Source organism: Ranitomeya variabilis, chromosome 7 (genome assembly GCF_051348905.1).
Source record: "Ranitomeya variabilis isolate aRanVar5 chromosome 7, aRanVar5.hap1, whole genome shotgun sequence".
Classification (NCBI taxonomy): domain Eukaryota; kingdom Metazoa; phylum Chordata; class Amphibia; order Anura; family Dendrobatidae; genus Ranitomeya; species Ranitomeya variabilis.
In genome coordinates this window covers 153752853-153768812 of record NC_135238.1, presented here as the reverse complement: position 1 = coordinate 153768812, position 15960 = coordinate 153752853, and the positions used below count along the sequence as shown (strand labels likewise).

Sequence of the window (15960 nt, the reverse complement as noted above, 5' to 3'; positions counted from 1 at the left end):
CCTTGAGGTTCATGGGACTCCAGAAACACCAGCAACTTCAAATACCTGTTTGCTACTTTGTAATGGTATTTTAGCAGCTGCTCTATTAATCTGATGAATTTGTCTGGAAGAAACCTTCCTCATTATGCCTTTTTCTGCACAAATCCATTAGTGTTCTAGATCAGCCACAAATCTCTTCACAGTACAATGATCACTCTTAAGTTTTTGGAAATATCTAATGTTTTCATACCTTGTCCAAGGCATTGCACTATTTGATGCTTTTCGGCAGCAGAGAGATCCTTTTTCTTTCCTTCATTGCTTAAAACCTGTAGCCAATTTAGTATTGTGGAACGTACATCTTAAGTAGTTTTTCCTTATTTAGGCTCACCAGGCAAATTAATTATCACAGGTATCTGACATTGATTTCAGTGATCCAAAGAGCCCTGAAACACAATACCATGCATGAGTTTTTTTGAAAAACAATAAAAATACATCTTTATGGCACTTAAATTCAATTTGCATAATAATTTGGAATGTGGTGTACATTATGTGTACATTATGACAGAATAAAGTCTGACAGTATTTCAGTAAGTGAATGTCAAGAAAGGTACTATTCTAATGCAATGTTGTAAGTCAAGAGAGCGCAAAGCTAATTTGCCATCTATACAAAGTTACATGTACTATTGAGTCTAGAACCACGTCAATTCCTTATGCTACAAAATTCTCTATGCAGAAAATGTGGTTAGTTCTGGCTGGACAAGTGCATTTGGTGTTTTTTTACACTCCGTCACAGGCACTAAAGTTTTGTACATATAACTAAAGAAAACTCTGAGTGAAGACTAACTCTGCATGTGTTACTTTTAGTGCGGTCCATATTCACTGTTCCTGGGCTGAGTCTTAAACCTGAAATTCGAGATCTGATAATCCCTCATCGGAAAAGTTCTCAGCCAACCGCACATCATAAGCCGTGGTGAACATTACAGAGGTAAGTCTTTCCAGTGCAAATCACACAATTATGTGTCATTAGGACATACATATAATACATTTTGTAATGCTTAGTATTTACTTACATTTTTCATATTTGTCATGTTATTACTTTAATAGAGAAATAATGTTACATAGATGTTTACTCACATCATTCTCTTCTGTTTGGGTTTACAATACAAAGTCACTCAGTGTCAGCATACACGATGAAAATCATTAACAATAAATAACAAATTGAAAGTGTACCCCAAAATCATAGTGCAAAGGTTCATTTCTCTACGATAGAGGTCAGAATTCCCTGAATAGACAGAGTTAAATAATTAAACTTCTGGCTGCATTCTGCCACCTCTAGAGGCGGCCTAACAGCTTACTGTATACTCTTTATACTTCACCTTCCTCACCAGGCCAATTTTTGCAATCCTAACCACTGTCGATTTTTGAGGTAATAACTCTGGAACGCTTCAACTTATCCCAGTGATTCTGAGATTTTTTTTTCATGACACATTGTACTTCATGTTAGTGGTAAATTTTGTTTGATAATTTTTTAGCTTATTTATGAAACTATCCCAAATTTTTTTTTAAAAAATGAGAAAATGTTGCAATTTTCAAAATTTTAATTTTTATGGCCTTAAACCAGATATTTATACCACACAAAATAGATAATAAATAACACTTGCCACATGTCTAATTTACATCAGCATCATTTTTTAAACTTAATTTTTTTTTTGTTAAGAGCTTAAAAAATGTAAAAGTTTATCAGCAGTTTCAAATTTTTCCAACAAAATGTAGAAAACCAATTTTTTTAGGGACCACATCTCTTTTTAAAATACTTTGAGGGTCCTATGTGAAAGAAAATACCCAAAAGTGACACGATTTTAAAAACTACACCCATCAAAGTGCTGAAAACCACATTCAAGACGTTTATTAACCCTTTAGGGGCTTTGCCAGAATTAAAGCAGTGTGAAAGGAAAAAATTAAAAATTTACTTTTTCCCACCAAAATATTGATTTAGCCTCAATTTTTGCATTTTTAAAAGGGTAATAGGAGAAACTGGACTATACATTGTTTGGTCCATTTTCTGTTGAGTACGCCAATATATATGGTGGAAACTACTGTTTGGGCGCATGGCAGAGCTCAGTAGGGAATGAGCACCCTTCAGCTTTTGGAGCGCAAAATTGGCTAGAATAGATAGCGGGCGCCATGTTGTGTTTGTAGAGACAATGATGTGCCTAAACAGTGGAAACCCCCCACAAGGAACCAAATTTTGGAAACTACATGTTTCAAGGAACTTATCTGAAGGTGTGGTCAGAACCTTGAACTCAAAAGTGCTTCACAGAATGTTATAACATTGAGCCATGAAAATGAAAAAATACATTTTTCCTGTAAAAAATGTTGCTTTAGCCTGAGATTTGTCCATTTCACAAGGGTAACTGGAAAAAATGGACCCCAAAATATGTTTGGAGAGCATCATATTGGAGTTCATATTTTGCTGGAATGGTTTGAGGGTGCCATGTCATATTGGCAGAGACCCTGAGGTGCCACAATAGCAGAATCCCCCCCAAATTGACCGCATTTTACAAACTATATCTCTCAATGAATTCAAAGGGGTGCAGTAAGGATTTTGACACCACATGTGCCTCGTGGTATTTTACACCATTGGGCGGTGAAGAAAACATAATTACATTTTTGCCACTAAAATGTTGTTTTAACACCAAGTTTTTAATTTTTATAAGGGGTAACAGGAAAAAATACACCTCACAGTTGGTTATGCAATTTTTCCTGATTGCGCCAATACCCTACATGTAATTGGTAATTACTTTTCAGGCACAGTGGAAAGGTCAGAAGAGAAGGAGCGCCATATTGTAGTGTAGATTTGTCTGTTGTGGTTTGCAGGTGCCATGACCCACTGGGAGAGCCCTGAGGTGCCAAAACAGCAGAACATCGCCATTAGTGACTCCATTTTACAAACTACACCTCTGAATGAATTAATGTAAGGTGCAGTGATCATAGTAATGACACAGGTGTGTAACAAAATCTATACCATTGGGCAGTGAAGAAAAATAATTACATTTTTACCACAAAAATATTGGTATAGCCCTATATTTGGCATTTTCACAAGGGGAAATGAGTAAAACTGGAAAATGTGTTTGTTACACAATTTCTGCTGGATGTAGTATTACTCTATATGTGGCTGTACAGTACTGCTTAGCTAGACGGCGAGACTCGGGAGGGACGGAGTGCTTTTTGACTCTTAGAGAACAAATTATCATAGAAAACTTTGCGGATTCTATATACAGAGCCGTTAAGTGCCAGAAAAACAGAATACCCTCCTCAAGTGACCCCATTTTGGAGATTATGTCCCTCTGGTAATCTATCAATAGGTGTAGTGATGATTTTAACTCAATGGATGTTTTCCAAAAACAAGCAGTAGTGGATGTTGCTGAATGAAAATTATAAACTGCCGTTGTAGTGCCCAGTACATTGCAGTCCCCAGTACATTATGCCCAGCTCATACTTCTGCAGACATACACCCATAAATTAGGCCGGATCTCATAGCTACAGAAATGCCAAATATGTGGACCCTATATGTGGTTTAGTGAGTTGCAGGATACTCCGGTCACATGGGAGCGCACAAGACACAGATGAAAGGATTAAAAGTTTTAGTTTATTGAAATCCACATCTCGTTTCGACGGAACAGCTCCGTCTTCATCAGGTGGCTGTATACAGAGAGTGGGCCAGAGTAAGTATGTGGTTTAGGCACACTGTGGGGCATTTCTATTTGGGAGTGCAACATTTTCGGGATTTCTTTTGGGGGGGCGAGGAGCCATAGTACTTTTCCAGAGCCTTTGTACTACCAGTAACATGGAAGCCCTCTATATTTCCATTAACAGATGACGGACCTGAGAGAGGTTTTTTTTTGTGGATTGAGTTACAGCTTTTGTTGGAAACATTTATCGAGTGCTCTACACTGAGCACTTTTATCGGGGTTTCTAAATCTCCAAATGACGTAATTCAGATGAAAACCCCGAGGGACCCTTCACTATAATGAGGCAGCAGAGTTACTCTGGACTCCATATCTCCTTTGTTCATCGTTGTCCTTCTTTTCAGAGGTGCAGAAAACTATGGCCGACCGCTCTTTTGTGCACGCTTAAAAATAAGGACACCGCTTAATCATAGGCCAGACAACATCCAGAGTGGCTCCATCTGCCTCATAATAGGAAATCTTCCATTATTGGTTCAGTCTAAGTCATGTATTTCAGATATTTACATGGAAATGCTGGTTCAAGAACTCAGCACAGAGCGCAGGATAAATGTGCGCCGAGTCTTACTGTAATCTTTGGGAGGCAGAATGAACAAATCAGCAAGTCAAGAATTTATTTTTTACACCATTCCTCGTGCTGTATTAGTGATTAGATTACTTTATTCTTGGGGTCGGTGTGATTAACAGCGATACTAGATTTTTTGTCCTTTTTTATGTTTAGCTGGTAACACTAAAAAACACATTTAATGCAAAAACATCACCGTATTTTGATATCTATAATTTTTCCATATTCCTGCCTACAGAGTGTTGTGAATTCCGTTCTCGGGCTCCCTCCTGTGGTCATGAGTGGTACTTTGTGAGTTCTGTTCATGGGCTCCCTCTGGTGGCTTTTAGTGTTACGGCTGGTCTGTAGCTGGACTCCAGCTGCCTCGTTTCCTGCTAGGCTATTTAACTCCATCTGGACCTTTACTTGTTGCCTGCTGTCGTTGTATTCAGTACTGGTTCAGATCTCTCTGGGACTTCCCTTGTGACCTGTCTCCTCGTGGAGAAGCTAAGTTCATGCTAGTCCTTTTTTGCTCATTTCTATTTGAAAATGTTTCTCAGTATGTTATGAGTTCAGTCCAGCTTGCTTATATGCTATTTGATTGCTAGCTGGAAGCTCTGGGGTGCGGAGTTGCGCCCCTCACATCGTGAGTCGGTGTGGGGGTCTTTTTGTATTCTCTGCGTGGATACTTTTGTAGTATTTTATACTGACCGCACAGATTCCTTGCTATCTTCTGACTTTTAGTTATTAGCGGGCCTCATTTGCTAAAACCTATTTTCATTTCTATGTTTGTGTTTTCCCCTTAAACTCACCGTTATTATTTGTGGGGGGCTGCTTACACTTTGGGGAAAATTTCTCTGAGGCAAGTGAGGCTTTGTTTCTCTCTAGGGGTAGCTAGTTTCTCAGGCTGTGAACGAGGCGTCTAGGCCGAGCTAGGAACGCTCCACGGCTGCCTATAGTGTGGTTTGATAGGATCAGAATTGCGGTCAGTAAAGTTCCCACATTCCCAGAGCTTGTCCGTATTTTTGGGTTTACTTATCAGGTCAGTTCATGTGTTCTAACCACCAGGATCATAACACAGAGTCATGTGATGGCTTGTTTAATGCGGGACGAGTTGACGTTTTTATTGGTACTATATTCGGGCACATAATTTTTTTGGTCACTTTCTATCAAAATCCAGCAATTCAGGAATTGTTGTTTTTTTTTATGCTGTTCTGCATTTGGTAAAATTGGTAATGTAGCTTTAGTGGGGTCAGTACCATTACAGTGATACCACATTTATATCATTTTTAAAGGGAACCTGTCACCCCCAAAATCGAAGGTGAGCTAAGCCCACCAGTATCAGGGGCTTATCTACAGCATTCTGTAATGCTGTAATAATAATAATAATAATAATAATTTTATTTATATAGCGCCAACATATTCCGCAGCGCTTTACAACTTATAGAGGGGACTTATACAGACAACAGACATTACAGCATAACAGAAATCACAGTTCAAAACAGATACCAGGAGGAATGAGGGCCCTGCTGCTCGCAGGCTTACAATCTATGAGGAAAAGGGGAGACACAAGAGGTGGATGGTAACAATTGCTTTAGTTATTTGGACCAGCCATAGTGTAAGGCTCGGGTGTTCATGTAAAGCTGCATGAACCAGTTAACTGCCTAAGTATGTAACAGTACAGACACAGAGGCTATTAACTGCATAAAGTGTATGAGAACATGATGGAGGAACGTGATTATGTTGTTGTTTTTTATTAATAGGCCACACAGGGATAATTAGGTTAATGCGTTGAGGCGGTAGGCCAATCTGAACAAATGAGTTTTTAGTGCACGCTTAAAACTGTGGGGATTGGGGATTAATTGTATTAACCTAGGTAGTGCATTCCAAAGAATCGGCGCCGCACGTGTAAAGTCTTGGAGACGGGAGTGGGAGGTTCTGATTATTGAGGATGCTAACCTGAGGTCATTAGCAGAGCGGAGGGCACGGGTAGGTTGGTAGACTGAGACCAGAGAGGAGATGTAGGGTGGTGCTGAGTCATGGAGTGCTTTGTGGATGAGGGTAGTAGTTTTGTACTGGATTCTGGATTGGATGGGTAGCCAGTGTAATGACTGGCACAAGGTAGAGGCATCGGTGTAACGGTTGGCGAGGAATATGATCCTGGCAGCAGCATTCAGGACAGATTGGAGCGGGGAGAGTCTGGTAAAAGGTAGGCCAATTAGTAGAGAGTTACAATAGTCCAGACGAGAATGAATAAGTGAGACAGTAAGAGTTTTTGCAGAGTCGAAAGTAAGAAAAGGGCGAATTCTGGAAATGTTTTTGAGATGCAGATAAGAAGAGCGAGCCAGTGATCGGATGTGGGGGGTGAATGAAAGCTCGGAATCAAGGATGACTCCAAGGCAGCGGGCATGTTGCTTTGGAGTAATGGTGGAACCGCACACAGAGATGGCAATGTCGGGCAAAGGTAGGTTTGTAGAGGGAGAGAACACGAGGAGTTCAGTTTTTAGATAAGCCCCTGCTGTATCCTGAAAGATGAGAAAAAGAGGTTAGATTATACTCACCCAGGGGCGGTCCCGCTGCAGTCCGGAACCGCTACACTCATCGTACCGGGATGAGAGAAAGAGGATCGTGTTGTTCTCCAAATGTACATTAAATTAAATGACTAATATTGCTTCTTTTTTTTTTAAAGCTGCAGAAGGGAAAATTGTAATTTTATCAAAACTGCACCAAGCAGCCCAGTAGGTGACACATTGCTGGAATTAGTCTCCTACGTCTTAGCACCTACATCTTTTTTTTTTCAAATTAAATAGCATAAAAATGGTGACAGAATCCCTTTAAGGCCGGTTTCACACGTCAGTGGCTCCAGTACATGTGGTGACAGTTTTCTCACGTACCGGAGACACTGACACACGTAGACACATTAAAATCAATGTGTCTCTGCACATGTCAGCGTTCATTTTTTCTCTCCAGCACCGTTCGCTGGAGAGAAGGAATGAAAAATCATTGTTTTTTTATTTTTTTTGTGTTTAAAATAAAGATCCTTGTCACCACCCCCCTCCCACCCCCTGTGCGCCCGCCCGCTGGAAATAAAATACCCGGCTCCCTCAATGCTTCCTCTCAGCGCCGCAGCTTCTTCCTGTATGAGCGGTCACGTAGTGCCGCTTATTACAGTGATGAATATGCAGCTCCACCTCCCATAGGGGTGGAGCCACATATTCATCACTGTAATGAGCGGTACCACGTGACCGCTCATACAGGAAGAAGCTGCGGCGCTGAGAGGAAGCATCGAGGGAGCCGGGTGAGTATTTTATTTCCAGTGGGCGGGTGCACAGGGGGTGGGAGGGGGTGGTGACAAGGATCTTTATTTTAAACACACAAAAAAAAAAAAACAATGATTTTTCATTCCTTCTCTCCAGCGAACGCTGCTGGGAAGAAGGAATGAATCCGGCTTCAGCACCAGATGCAGGGGACAGCACTTATCTCGAGCGCTGTCTCCTGCACGGTCCATGTGGCACACGGGTGGCACACGGCTGCCGCACGTGTGCCACACGGCTGCCGCACGTGTGCCACACTGATGTGCCACGTGAGCGCATGGACACACGGACACGGATAACTCCGGTACCGATATTTCCGGTACCGGAATTATCTGGACGTGTGAGACTGGCCTAACACACTATATAGTAAGCCCCTAGTCTTCTTCTATGCAGTAGTTTCACTCAGTATCCACTCAGCATGGTGGCTCAGTGGATAGCATTGCAGCATTGCAGCGCTGGAGTCCTGGGTTCTAATCCCACCTTGGACAACATCTGCAAGGAGTTTGTATGTTCTCCCTGTGTTTGCGTGTGTTTCCTCCGGGTTCTCCGGTTTCCTCCCACATTCCAAAGACATACTGATAGGGAATTTAGATTGTGAGCCCCATCGGGGACAGCGATGATAATGTGTGCAAACTGTAAAGCGCTGCGGAATATGTTAGCGCTATATAAAAATAAAGATTATTATTATTGTTATTTTGGAAATATGTCCGAAAAATCTATGTGAAATTAATCAGGGTGGAAAATTAAACTTAATTAGATTAAAAATGTATCAACATTGATGTTTAATAATGTATAATCACTTTAATGCCGAAATGGGCAGCAGGTTTGTCCTTTTAGAAAGTTCTCCCAATGTTATGATGATTATATGTTCCTTTGGGACCCCCAATAAGCAGCTATAATTAGTGAGGGGAACCTGTAGGCAAGGGTTCAATTCCCCTATACATGGCTTATAAAGCATTACACCCTGCCCTTTGCCCTGTATAATTCACAGATGTGCCGGGTATTTGACGGCAGGAACAACTTTTTGCAGAGACTTTCCATTCATTTTAGCTTCTAGGGATGGGTCGAAGGAGGATCACAAGTAGGTACCTGACTAAATTTACAGGTGGGTAGTGTAATAAACAGCTTACTTGGCTGTAATTCCAGAATTCAGGAACAGATTGAAACAAAACATTTTTTTGGACTAATAATTGTTGACCTGTGGTCACTTTTAACACTTAAAAAATATATAGTTTAGTATATATATAAAAAAAACACTTTTCAAAATACAACAAACGTGCACATCATAAGTGAGAATCATTCTGTAAATGTATAATGGCTATTGAATGAAAGTCTGCTTGTTTATTTACACTCTGGAAGTAAGAAGCGTGATACAAAGCGCTGTGTCATATGATAATTCCGTTATTTCATGTTTTTCTAGAGGGATGGAGATGATCAGTGGAATGGATTCCAGTAGGAAGTAAATGGTTGGACTTGATTAAGTTTGGCTTGTTCCATTACTGTACGCCATGCTTTTTGTTTCTCTTTTATTTGCTGTAGATCACTTTCTTATGAGACCCATCACTGTTCTAAGTAAACTTGGAAATATGGTGATGAGTGTCTTTTTAGGAAGTTTAGGCTTCGGATCCTTATTAGTGATGAGCGAGTATACTCGTTGTTTGGATTTTCCCGAGCATGCTCGGGTGGTCTCCAAGTATTTTGGCGTGCTCGGGGATTTTGTTTATGTCGACACAGCTGCATGATTTGTGGCTGCTAGACAGCCTGAGTACATGTGGGGGGTGCCTGTTTGTTAGGGAATTCCCACATGTATTCAAGCTGTCTAGCAGCCACAAATCATGCAGCTGTGTTGACATAAACAAAATCCCTGAGCACGCCAAAATACTCAGAGACCACCTGAGCATGCTCGAGAAAACTCGAGCAACGAGTATACTAGCTCATCACTAATCCTTATGTCTGAATTAGTGATGAGCAAGTATACTCATTACTCGAGGTTTCCCAAGCATGCTCAGGTAGTCTTCGAGTATTTCGGCGTTCTCGGAGATTTAGTTTATGTTGACGCAGCTGCATGATTTGCGGCTTCTAGACAGCTTGAATACATGTGGGGATTCCCTAACAAACAGGCACCCCTCACATGTATTCAGGCTGTCTAGCAGCCGCAAATCATGCAGCTGCATTGACATAAACTAAATCTCCGATCATGCCGAAATACTCAGAGACCACCCAAGTATGCTCGGAAAATCTCGAGTAACGAGTATACTTGCTCATCACTAGTCTGAATACATTGCCTTATTGTTGTGTGATATATTACTTGTTTAATGCTTATAAATAACTCCTCGCTTTCTTCTTTTATCTAGATGGATGGTCAGCCATAGGCTCTGTATGCACCTGTTTGAATGTACCAGCCTTCCATCCTACTTTGCACACCTTCCCCAACCTGCTGCCTTCTTATTAGAGAAGCCATCTTGAAATAAAATGGAAGAATAATGCACCTTACAAAAATATATACTCTGCTTTATCCAGTTCTCCACGGCGGGAATAATCAATTCTCCTGAAGCTTTGCTGCTTTTGAATAGCAAAGACTGTCTAATAGAGACAGTTGATCAGTAGTACTCCTTTTTCTTCAGAATAACATTATAACCCACATTTATTACCACCGACATTTCATACCTCGCTAGATTAATAAGTACCAAATTTATTAACAAGCACGCCTCCTAAAAATTTGGTGCATCTTTGAATGTCCTTAAGATAGAAAATACAATCTGCTCCTGAGCCATCATCTGCCTCCCTACTTGGTAAATTTGTTGGACACATGCCGAACATACTCCATCCAAAGTGAGCGCAGAGTAAAAAGCAAAATTGTGGTGTCATTTTGCCACCTGCAATGATTTACAGTAATTACTTAATTGGTAACATTATAGAGAAAGGTTTCTTATACCTTTTATCTACAGATTGTGGTATTATTAGAGTGAAATGAGAATATGAAACTTAGAAATGTTCACTTTTTTAACAGGCATAGTACTGCTGATGAACTTGTTGCTGTACATTTAAATATGAAGTCAAGAACTGCTGAAATCATATAAAATAAACTTCTATATGATACCATTCTTTGTTGTGCCTAATTCTGGTATTAGCATTCTGCGGCTAGCTAATTTGTCACTAAATATATAATATAAAAGGATTATTACTCTGTGCAACAGTCGACTAATCCAAGGGTCCGATGTAGTTTTGTTATGGTGCAAATTGGCACCAATAACAACATTAGGGCTTGGTGGAAGGTCCTTGTAAGACCACCATACTTATTAGACTTTAAATATATTGGCGGGTTCAGCCGACAGTCAGTATATGTGTGCCTCAGATCTCCTTCCCACCAACGTTTATTTTGGACTGCCGATATGTTTATCGGGGAGATTTTTCAGTAAATAATACATTTACATTAGCCACAATGAACATCTTTTCTATTGAAACCTCTAATGAGCGTGTGCAAAGGGAGGAAGATCAGGGGTCATGCGTTACATCACCTTGTGATTCTATCACTGGTTTAGTGATAGAAAGCAGAGGGTGGTTATATATGGTATAGTCTCTAACTGGGTGGCTGTGACCAGTGGGGTACCGCAGGGGTCCGTGTTGGGACTTGTTCTCTTCAACATGTTTATTAACGATCTGGTAGAAGGTTTACACAGTAAAATATCGATATTTGCAGATGAAACAAAACTATGTAAAGCAGTCAATACAAGAAAAGATAGTATTCTACTACAGATGGATCTGGATAAGTTGGAAACTTGGTCCGAGAGGTGGCAGATGCAGTTTAACAATGATAAATGTAAGGTTATACACATGGGAAGAAGGAATCAATATCACCATTACACACTGAACGGAAAACCACTGGGTAAATCTGACATGGAGAAGGATTTGGGGATCCTAGTTAATGATAAACTTACCTGGAGCAGCCAGTGCCAGGCAGCAGCTGCCAAGGCAAACAGGATCATGGGGTGCATTAAAAGAGGTCTGGATACACATGATGAGAGCATTATACTGTCTCTGTACAAATCTCTGGTTAGACCGCCCATGGAGTACTGTGTACAGTTTTGGGCACCGATGCTCAGGAAGGATATAATGGAACTAGAGAGAGTACAAAGGAGGGCAACAAAATTAATAAAGGGGATGGGGAAACTACAATACCCAAAAAGATTAGCAAAATTAGGATTATTTAGTGTAGATAAAAGACGACTGAGGGGCGATCTAATAACCATGTATAAGTATATAAGGGGACAATATAAATATTTCTCAGAGGATCTGTTTATACCAAGGAAGGTGATGGTCACAAGGGGGCATTCACTGCATCTGGAGGAGAAAAGTTTTTTCCACCAACATAGAAGAGGATTCTTTACTGTAAGGGCAGTGAGAATCTGGAATTCCTTGCCTGAGGAGGTGGTGATGGCAAACTCAGTCGAGGGGTTCAAGAGAGGCCTGGATGTCTTCCTGGAGCAGAACAATATTGTATCATACAATTATTAGGTTCTGTAGAAGGACGTTCATCTGGGGATTTGTTCTGACGGAATATAGGCTGAACTGGATGGACAAATGTATTTTTTCGGCCTTGCTAACTATGTTACTATGTTACTCAGTACCCTACAGAGAAAGAAGAGCAGGAATCCCTAATTTTCAGTTTTTTACAGTGTATGGGAAAGATCATAGTAGCTAGTCTCCAAAGAATAGGTCAGAGAAACTGAAAAGAGGAAAACTAGTGAAAAAATCAGGATACAAATCATATAATGACCAGGAAAAGTGTCACTTTTCTTCACTACCATTTTTTTCTTTGGACAGTATCATTATTTTACTAACAACCTGCTGTATGGTTGACATTTCTTAAATAAATATGTACTGTTTCCTTAGGGTACCGTCACACAGTGCCATTTTCATCGCTACGACGGTACGATTCGTGACGTTCTAGCGATATCCATACGATATCGCTGTGTCTGACACGCAGCAGCGATCAGGGACCCTGCTGAGAATCGTACGTCGTAGCAGATCGTTTGAAACTTTCTTTCGTCGCTTGATCACCCGCTGACATCGCTGGATCGTTGTGTGTGACAGCGATCCAGCGATGTGTTCGCTTGTAACCAGGGTAAACATCGGGTAACTAAGCGCAGGGCCGCGCTTAGTAACCCGATGTTTACCCTGGTTACCAGCGTAAACGTAAAAAAAACAAACAGTACATACTCACATTCCGGTGTCTGTCCTCCGGCGTCTCAGCTTCTCTGCACTGTGAGCGCCTGCCGGCCCGAAAGCGAGCACAGCGGTGACGTCTGACGTCACCGCTGTGCTTTCCGGCTATGGTGCTTACACAGTGCAGAGAAGCAGAATGCCGGGGGACAGACACCGGAATGTAAGTATGTACTGTTTGGTTTTTTTACGTTTACGCTGGTAACCAGGGTAAACATCGGGTTACTAAGCGTGGCCCTGCGCTTAGTAACCCGATGTTTACCCTGGTTACCCGGGGACTTCGGCATCGCTCCAGCGCCGTGATTGCAAAGTGTGACAGCAGTCTACGACGCTGGAGCGATAATCATACGACGCTGCGACGTCACGGATCGTGCCGTCGTAGCGATGAAAATGGCACTGTGTGACGGTACCCTTACACCTTCCTGTATAAAAAATGTTTTTATTTGTGTTCTTGTTTTTTGATTGCTGTATTTTTTTTGTTTTTTTTATATTGTGATTGTAGAAGAATTTTTTTTAATCACGTGATCTATATATCATATAATTATGACTTGGAATCTTAGAAATGCAACTAAAAACAATTGATTAGAAAAATAAAATATCATAAAAGAACACTAAATATGCCAAGCAAAACATGTGCCTTTAAAAAAAAAAATCCGTGTCATTTTTACGTTTTTTTTTTTATTTTGGCAAAAAGATGCACCAAAAAAGTGTGTGAAAGAAGCCTTTGAGTAATTGTTTTTTTCCTGCAGTTTGACATTCTGTTTTACTTTTCTCATTAATTTATTCACTGGCAGATAATGCTGTGAAACATGGAATCTAATCAATGAGATAAGAAATGATCAAGAAATAAATCAACTTTTGCTTGGTAGCTTGTGTATTATTGAGGACTAATACTCAGCTTTAGTGACTTTCTTAGAAAATGGCAAGAAAATATGGTACATTTCCTATAATACCAAGCGTCAGAAACCTTTCTTGCCCTACACAAATATTGTTTTTCTCCACATTGCTACCAGCTGTAAGTGGCAGATTAGAAGTGACAAAGCCAAAAGAAAGCTCTAATGATAGATTAAAATCCCCACATTTCTGTCATGACAGGTGTCATTTCTAAATGGTGATTGGGGTTCCCAGAGATAAAAGTGATTGTGCCACCATAGCAAGACACTGCTTCATTACCTCCCCAGCAGGTGGTCGAAGTAGCAGACACCATCTTTTTCCTCTCCCTCATTAGTAATTTTCCAAAGATAATGAGAGAATGTTGCAGGCAGTTACTCTGTGTTGGAATATGTCATCTCGCCGACAGCGGAAGAGGAACCTCTTGATCACACCTGAAGAAAATAACGTGTTTCCCACTGTATTACAATGTTCTTGAAAAGCTGCTTAAAGTAGTGGGGGTGTAGAGCCTCGAATCCTGCACATAATGCATCATTAGTGATGTGCAGCAACAGAGGACAAGGGAGAACTCCTTTCAGAACTCAACCTTCAGGGAGTTGTATCACTTCAGAAAAATACATTAATGGTTAAATAAATGCTGATACATTACAAACTCTTTGGTGGATAGGATTTTTTTTTTTCCGCTGGATCGTTCTCTAAAGAAAATATTTATTTTTGAAAATTCTAATGCAATATCTAAAGCTATATCTTAAAGGGGTATTCTCAAGTTTGAAAGTTACCGCCTATTCTTATGATAGGGGATAACTTCCCGAAGACTGGGCCCTTAATTATCCTGAGAAGCAAGGCTCTTCAGAGTGTAATTAAAGCTGTGGTCGATCATGCACACTGCCACACCAATCACTCCTAAAAGGTCCGCTGGATATAGCTGAGTGCTGCGCTCGTCTAGTCTTCAGCACTACTGAAATAACTAATGGATCAATAATTTGTATGATCGGCCTCCATTCTATTGATATTTTGAAGATCCCCAGTTCTCGGGATCGGTGGGGGTCCCAGTGGTCAGACACTTAGCAATCAGGAAGTTATCACCTAGCCCTTGGAGAAAGGGGGCACACAGATTTCCATGCGGAACACTGAGGTAGAATAAAATATATTGATTATCAACATTATGGAGAATATGGTGCCAAATACAGTGTGTGAATTCAGAGTGAACGTTATTTTTGTCCTATTTTGTTCCCTAGGGGAAACGTACTTTAAAGGAATCATGCTCAGAAACTATAGACTTAGAAGAAGTGTAAAAGATATTTCAAGTAGTGTTTTGACCACCTAGAAATATAGCTTTATACCCTAATAAAAATGTATACCTGGTTCCATAACTAAACATAGTTCCAAATGATGAATGCTTCCATTGAAATATAATAGAATACATTTTGATTGGAAAAATGGAGTCACAAATTGGAATAACATTTTTGTTATTTTTTTGCAGTAGCCATGGACACTAAATCGTTGTCCCTACACCTACAGTTGTTGTTTGTGTAATCAAAATTATTGGACCCCCCTTTGCAAATTCAGATTATTAGCAAAATTTACAAACTTTCTGCTGCTTACATTTAACAAATAAACAAGAACAATTTATATACCCTCAATTAAAGATGAGCAAATCTGCTGAGATTCAAATTTGGTAAATATTGAATTTCACAGGGAAATTCAGTTCGTATCAAAGTTATTTAATGTAAATTGAATGTATCTGATTATACTGTAGCCCTAGAAGATAATAACAATAGGATGCAAAGAAAAAAATAAATACTTACATGACTATTCAACTGTCCCAATGCCCACGCATCCCACTGTAATGGCCTCCGTGCCTCTTTGTTTTGCCTTTCCCCATCACGCACATTCCTCTTTGGCCTGCTTCACTCGCAACATTAAAACGTTAGGGCCTTGGAGGATACATCTCATGACATCACAATATGCCCTTCAATATCAGAAGCCTACTCGGTGTCACTAACCCCCATCAAGTAAAGTAGGCCAAACAAGATGCATGTGCAGGTCAAAAGAAGAGGCATAGAGGACCGGAAAGCAAGATGCGGGAGCTATGGGGGAGGCACAACTGGTGAGTGGTGAGATGAATGCTAATTTTTTTTCTACCAATTTGCTGTCCCTCTATAATTGAACAAAATGATGGCCAGCTAGCTGCCATTTTGCTAAATATGCATGGAGCAAATTGCAAAAATCTTGAATTCTGGAGAATCCAAATTTTTTTAAA

The 15960-nt window shown here is 40.3% G+C and overlaps 1 protein-coding gene across 2 annotated transcripts in view; it reads left to right on the top strand.

The window, feature by feature from the left end:
- Positions 1–10687, top strand: part of CDK15 (cyclin dependent kinase 15) — a 550498-nt gene extending 539811 nt beyond the window's left edge. For both annotated transcript variants that reach the window (XM_077272097.1, XM_077272099.1), the window contains 2 exons: positions 844–964; positions 9938–10687. In XM_077272097.1, coding sequence (XP_077128212.1) covers positions 844–953 — 110 coding nt within the window. In that variant the 3' untranslated portion in view covers positions 954–964; positions 9938–10687. The remainder of the gene's footprint in view (positions 1–843; positions 965–9937) is intronic.
- The last annotated feature ends 5273 nt before the right edge of the window (positions 10688–15960 follow it).